This window comes from Rhinolophus hipposideros (assembly GCF_964194185.1).
Source record: "Rhinolophus hipposideros genome assembly, chromosome: 5".
Classification (NCBI taxonomy): domain Eukaryota; kingdom Metazoa; phylum Chordata; class Mammalia; order Chiroptera; family Rhinolophidae; genus Rhinolophus; species Rhinolophus hipposideros.
Window position 1 is genome coordinate 17,581,618 of NC_138051.1, and position 7,146 is coordinate 17,588,763.

Consider the following 7,146-nt stretch of genomic DNA (forward strand, 5'->3'; position numbering starts at 1 on the left):
AGTTAACATTCATCACCTCACATAGTTACAATTTGTGTGTGTGTGTGTGTGTGTGTGGTAGGAATTTCTAAGACCTATTCTCTTAGCAATTTTCAAATATACAACACAGTATTGTTAACTACAGTCACCATGATGAACATTACATTACCAGGGCTTATTCATCTTACAACTAAAAACGATTATCATTCGTTTTTAGAGATATAAAGACTTTGAGAAAGAATATAGAAGCCACTATTGACTGGAACTTTTCGGTTCATTCATTTTTTTTTTCTCTTCCAGTTGATGGGATAAATTGAACCTATGGCTCTAAGGAAGCACAGGCTCTGTTCCTCTTTCCCTTTTAATCATTCTTTTCTAATACCTTCCATTATAATAGACTCTCTTACTCCTCTTTAGGTCGTCTTCATTTTCTCCCCTAATTTCTTCAGCTCTAGGGCTATCACCGTCAATCTGCCTTCAAGTCTCTCCATAAGCTTCGCTTCTTCTAGGTAACCTGTCCTGACTCAGGATACAATAATAAGTGTGAGGGCACATTGCAAACATCCTCAAATGTATAAAACATAAAATGGTATTTTCTGACTATTGCTATCATCATCACTAAGAAGAAAATGGAATATTTGATTCTTTAGCCTGCTGAGAGATTCTGGTCCTTGTCTTCTCCAAATATTAACCAATACTTCTCTAGAATAATAACTCGTTTGGTATTTAAATTGCTGCCAAATAAGACAGAAATAATATCTCACTTTAATAATACAACCCTTTTAAAAGCCCCAAGTAAATATCAAACAAAGTAAAAGTATAAAAAGAAAGGGGCCTCATTTTGGGTAATTGAAGAAAAAAATAATAATAACTGGCTTGAACTGAAGTGCTGCTGGTTATAAGCATGCAATGTAGACAGGCCTGTGTGAGGTATTGGGGCAAGTATCAAGGATCCTGTGTTATAGAAATTATATTTATATGGGTCAAGCAAAGGAATATAAACTGGCACCTTAAAAATAAAAGACTAGACCAAAATGAGAAGTTCAGCTCTGGATAAGTAAGATTTGGCACCCTCCCCAAGGTGTGTTGTCATTTTATTCCGACAACTTACATGCCATGCTATCACAGTTACCTCTATTATGCCACCGTAAGGCATAGGAAAGGTCAGAAATTTTTAATAAACTAATTTTTAAAAGTTAATTGCTGGTTCTTTAGAACATAGAGACTATAGACATTTAATTAAGTACATTTACATTTTAATTCATTGAATCATTTTACCCCCTGATTTTTTTTCATGTATATACCTAAATAACTATATAAACATATTAAGAGAGAATAACTTTTCTCCTAGAGATCAAGAACAACAAGTCCATGTAAAGTCAATATTTTAAGGAACTTCAGGTGGGATCTTTCAAATCTTGTCATTTGACATTAAACAATAAAATCTAAAGCCCATTTTAAAGATGTACTAAATTCCCGGTCCGAAAGGAATTGCTGTTCCTTATCCCGCGTGTATATAGCATCAGTACAACTAAGAAAGAATTGCAGCCAGGCCTGGACCACCGCCAAGCCATTGATTATTAGCCATTAAAAGGGAAATGTTTACTTATTCATGGCAACTAGTTTTCAGAAGGAAAGGCAAAGAAGCCTGATTTTAAATGCTGCCTTTTCTTTCCATCCTAAGACTGATCAAGATCATTCACTTCTTGGAAGTATCAAAAACCCATTTTTATTTTCCTTTTGCTATTTCAACCAGAATACTGATAAAAAGGGAAGAGCAGTTGCTACGAGGCAAAGAAAAATGTCCTGGCAGTTGAGGGCCCTCCATCTATCAAGGGGAATTTGCAATGTTGCCTCTCTTCAATACTGTATAGATTTGCAGGATTTTGTGAAACACTTAACCAAAATGGAAGGATTTAAAAACAGAATACAAGATATAGATGCAATCATTTTTTTAAAAATCAAGATACTTTCGTTTTATTTCAGAAATTTCTAGTCTTAAATTCTTAAGCACGCAGCAGCGAAGATCATCTTGGATAATACTTTTGAAAGGGTGATTAATTCAGACTGCTTAAATATAGTCACTACAACACAGATGCCTAAAGATTAAAAACTCTGACTGGGATTGAAATGAACTACATCCAATTATAGGGAAACAAACACTTATCTAATAAAATAATACTATTCCTAAGCTATATTGAGTTGCAAAAAAAAGTTCAAGTGTCCAGAACAGTGAACAATATTTTAAAATCTGGAAGGACCATTCAGTTAGATATTTACTTGTGATTTAAGAATCATTGATGAATTGGGGGCAATTCATGTAGATATTTCCAATATGCATAAAACTTAATATCTTGACTTTTTTTATTGACCTAACATCCACATGAGTTTCTGCTCCCGTCTTTGAGTTTATCTGATATGAAGAGGCACTAAAGAAAGTATCTTTCTCTAATAATTTGGCTCACCTCCTTTCCTCCACTTCTTCAGCAGGTACAGTTTATATGAAACAATCTCCTGGAGTCCTCAGGTCTCGGCTCTTGGAGATAATTTAGATAAATCCCCAGAGCAGAGAAAGACTGCACTAATACAGAGGCGCCTACCGAGGAGGTGGGGCTCCATGATGAAGCAGGAAAGTTGCAGCACTTTCTAGAACCAGGAGTTACAGAGTTTCCCTGGGATATTCAAAACATAGACCGGGGCCTAGGAACACTCTTCCCAGGTCAGGGAGGGTGAGGCTAAAAGTAATATTTGGAACTAATCTCAGAGTTAGGTCCTCCGCAGAACACAACTACTAAATGGGGGGTATATCTTCTCTTTGGGAGCCAAATACTAAGAGTAAAAGCAAATATTTGATGCTGAAGAGCTCTTAAGAACTGAAGAGTGCCATTTACTTATTTCTACACGTCAATGTGGGCTTAGGATGTTAAATAGATTAAAAGGCTAAGAGAGGTCAGTCACTCCAGGAAAGATTCCTCTTTTGCTTTTCCTGACTTGATTCTTTTCCCAAAATTGTTATCTACTCCACCCCACTCTTGTGGAGTGTCCTTGGGAAACTCAAAAGATGGCACATACTCTCCTAGAACATTCTGGAGAATGTGGAATCAGAGTCCTGGGGATGAGAGTTTCAGAACAGTAGGCCAATACAATGAAGATGATTTTAGAAAAATTCCAGAGATCTGAAATCATAAAACTGGTTGGGTTCTTAGAAGGCATCTACTGTTTTAGATGGGGGAATAAGGGGAGAGGCTCAAACTGACCGAGGTGATTAGAGCTAGTTAGGGGCAGAGCTGGGAGGCCAACCAACTCCCAGGCCAGAGCTCCTTCTACCTGACACTGCATCGAAGTTAAGACCTTAATTTGCGAGTCTGTCCTAATGCTTCCCTAGGACAGCCTTTGTCAGTGCCCTCCTCCCATCTCCAGGAGGTGGACTGGCAGAGGTTGCCAGGCATGGTGCTCTAGCCAGAGAGAAGTCCACAAGGCCCTGGGCCAGTCTGTGACCTGCCCAACCTCTAGGACGTTGGAGTTTAGGTGCTAGGGCGCGGAGGGTGCCAGGTTTCCGGCATGGGCCGCCACCAAGCCCCCCCACCGTCTACCCATGGCTCCCTCCCTCTTTCCATCTCAGAGAGGACAGCCAAGTCATTTCAATTTAATCTTATTTAAAAAGACATAACTAATAAATCTATTGCCGGGGCCGCGGAGAGACGGCCAGCAGAGTCGATCGTGCTCCCAACCCCATTGAACCCCATTGAAAACCATGACAACACGGGACAAGCTCCGATTTATCCCGGCGCGCTAAAGCGCATTGTGAGCAGGCGTCAATCACGCATTATTTCGGACTGAACAAATGCAAAATCTTGACTGGAACAAATGCTTCCAACAGGTCCCGGGCGTCGAGCTCCATTTCCCCTTTGTCCGCGGCCTAGCAGTTGGCCTGTATCGGGGTTGCCTCCGCCCGACCACCCAGCGCGCTGCGCAGCCCGGGGCGCCTTGGGCACGCTTGACGGAGGGGTTGCTGGGGAGGGTGCGCCAGACCCAGCGGAGCCGCCGCAACTGCGGCCCCAGTTCAGCGCAGGTGGAGCCAGCCTCCCAAGAGCCGCTCCCCTCACTAAATTTAGCAACCCAAAACCCAAACCACTGGCTGCCAGAGGAGAGGCCTCTGAGCCCTAGACTTCAGCGCGGCCACGTCGAAACTATGGGCCATCAAAATGTATCCACACCGGTTGGCTCCCTGCACCTTCTACATTGATCCTTTTCTCGGGTTGGGCTGTGCAAACTAGAATATATCGGCGGAGAGACCACCGGCAGGCCGTCTTTTCTGCCCGGCGGGCCCAGTCTTAATTTTCCCTATGGTTCCATTACCAGACCAAGCTCGGCAGGTGAGACGGAGCGATGAACCTAGGCTGGAGGGCTGCTCTTAGGCAGACGCCACATCCCAGGCACTGGACCCGACATTGAGGCCACCGAGCCCCGGGGCACGAGTGGCGCCAGAGGGTCTGACGACGCCAAGGAGGCCGCAAAACCCTCGCAGGCCGCCCTGCGAAACGCCGTGGCCGGTGGGCCCTAGAGCGTGCCTGGGCTCAGTTCTAAGGGGTGCAGCCACTGGGCCCGAGCCCGCGACGGGTAGCAGACGGGCGGGGCAGGGCCAACGAGGCTGGCTCTTCGAACCTGAATTGCTTGACCGGATTCCGCCTCCGTTTTGCCGGTCTGGGGAAACGGAGGCAGAGCCGGGGTTCGCCGGATGCTGCCAGCCCTTCTCCAGCAGCCCTGAAGTGGAGGACGTTTGGGGTGTGGGGAGGCTTCCAGCATCCTTCGAAACCCTTGGCTCAGATGCCGGCGGGGCCAGGCCGCTCCTAGGTGCCCGCCTGAATCTCTCGCTTCTGAGTTCCCTAGAGGGGCCCAAGCAAAAAGAGAAAGAGAGCGCGCCAGTTTAACGCCTTATTGTAAATCACTTTTCAGCTAATTGCGGAAAACGAACACTCCAGCAAACAAGCTCGAGGAATAAGCAAACAGGGAATAAATTCCTGGGCGCTCATAAACCTACCCATGCCGCGCTCACCCTTCCCCGCGCTCCCGCGGGGCCAGATCCCGTGTCAGCCCAGGAGGAGGAAGCTGGGGCTGGACGGGAGGGTGGTGGCCACCGCTCGCCACCCAAGATGTTATTCATTGGTAACAATCCCCATTATCTGTCCCCACTTTGGGCTAATCAGACAGAATTGCTAATGTCGAGGGCTGCTTCCTGCGCCCTCTGGGAGGTAACGGGGCACAGAGGGGCGGGGGACGGGGCGGGGCGGGGGGCGGAGGTGGCACCTTCCGGGCTCGCGGGGGCTTTGGTCGACACTCATTCAGGTACTTAACACCCTGGAGACCCAGACCGCGGCTTTCAAGGCATCCCGGGTGGGAAGAGCTGTTTATATAGACGGGGATTCCGCTGTAAGCGCGCTAATATCTCGGCAGCCAGCGCATGGCGTGCGCCTCTCACGCCCACCAGTAGGAGCGGCGTCCCCGGCCACCCCTCGGTTGCCAGCCTGCCCCCGCCTCCTTCCCCTCCTCGGCCATGGCCACCTCTGGACGCCTCAGCTTCACCGTGCGAAGTCTCCTGGATTTACCGGAGCAGGACGCGCAGCACCTGCGGAGGCGGGAGCCGGAGCTACCGGCCCCCGGGCCCGGCCCCTGCGCCACCTGGCTGGCATCCGAGCGCGGTCACTACGCGTGTGAGTGAGCGAAAGATGCAGGCGAGGGTGGAGGGGGCGCGCAGAACCAAGCGCTGGGCCCTTGCGGGGCTGGATTTCCTCAGTGCTGAAACCAGAGGCTCTGTCCTCCTCAAACCCCTATGCCATGCGTCCCGCAGTCGACACATCCTGAGAGCAGATCCCAGCGCCTGGCACTAACGCCTGGGACTTGGATTTCTGTTTCTAGTGGTCAGGATGTTTAAATATTTAAGACACGGCCTGAAATGCCTAAAAACACGGCCGTGTTCTCCAGGCCTCTGTGTGGCATTGGGCAGTATAGGTAAATTTAGCTCTCCTGGATTCAGGGCTTTGCAAACCTTGGCAACCTGTAGTGCAGTCGATCTGGAGGTGGCCCTTGTTGGTAAGCCCGCTTGCCGTCATTTCGCCCGCCAGCGTAGCAGCCACTGCGGACTTGTTTTAAGAGGGCTCTGGGGTGCGTTTCTTTGGGACCGCGGTCTCGAGTGGCGGTCACTGAATTCAGAGAGGTGGGTGTCCAAATGTAGGCCCAGGGAAGGAAATGGCCTCAGCCCACAAAGCCGCGCGCCAGAAGCAGCCGGCGCGCAGAGGGGCTGGCGTCTCACCGGGCCGTGTCTCCTTTGCCGTCCCTAGCCTCGGACGAGAGCAGTCCAGAGACCAGCCCGCCCGACTCATCGCAGCGGCCTCCAGCTCAGCCTGCGTCTCCGGGTTTCGACGCGGAGAAGAGGAAGAAGCGGCGGGTGCTGTTCTCCAAGGCGCAGACGCTGGAATTGGAGCGGCGCTTCCGGCAGCAGCGCTACCTGTCGGCGCCGGAGCGAGAGCAGCTGGCGCGTCTGCTGCGCCTCACGCCCACGCAGGTCAAAATCTGGTTCCAGAACCATCGCTACAAGCTGAAGCGCAAGCGCGCGCCGGAGGCCGCGGAGTCGCGCGACTTGGCAGTCACTGCCGAGCTGCGCGCTGCGCCAGGCCTGCTGCGCCGGGTGGTGGTGCCCGTGCTGGTGCGCAACGGGCAGCCGTGCGGCGGCAGCGGCGAAGTGGGCACGGCTGCCTCCCAGGACAAACGCGGCGCGCCCGCAGCCACCGCCTGCCCTGTGCCGGGCTACGCCGCCTTCGGGCCCAGCTCGGCGCTGGGTCTCTTTCCCGCCTACCAGCACTTAGCGCCCCCCGCTCTGGTCTCTTGGAACTGGTGAGGTCGCTGCGGGGCGCCGGCACTTGGGCTACCCCGCACTTTGCAGTGCGCCCTGCAGCTGGAGCAGGGTTGGAATAAGACCCAGAGCGCTCTCCGGGCCCCACCTCCCTGCGGGCCCAACGTCCCCTGCCGGAGTCTCAGCAGCCATCGCGCAGGGAACTTGCGCCAAGATCTCCCCCTCCTTTTCCCTCGATCTCCAGCCTCAGAGCTAGATTGTATTGCTTGAACTTTATTTGTATATTTTTAAATAGCTATTTGTATAGGAAGCAACTT

General features: G+C 50.3%; 1 protein-coding gene across 1 annotated transcript; it reads left to right on the top strand.

Annotated features, from left to right (window-relative positions):
* Window positions 1-5,479: 5,479 nt before the first annotated feature.
* Window positions 5,480-6,874, top strand: NKX2-8 (NK2 homeobox 8; the record flags this gene model as incomplete). Its single annotated transcript, XM_081048756.1, has 2 exons — window positions 5,480-5,690; window positions 6,318-6,874. The coding sequence occupies exons 1-2, from the start codon at window positions 5,534-5,536 to the stop codon at window positions 6,872-6,874; spliced, it is 714 nt and encodes a 237-aa protein (XP_080904882.1). The 5' UTR covers window positions 5,480-5,533.
* Window positions 6,875-7,146: the final 272 nt, after the last annotated feature.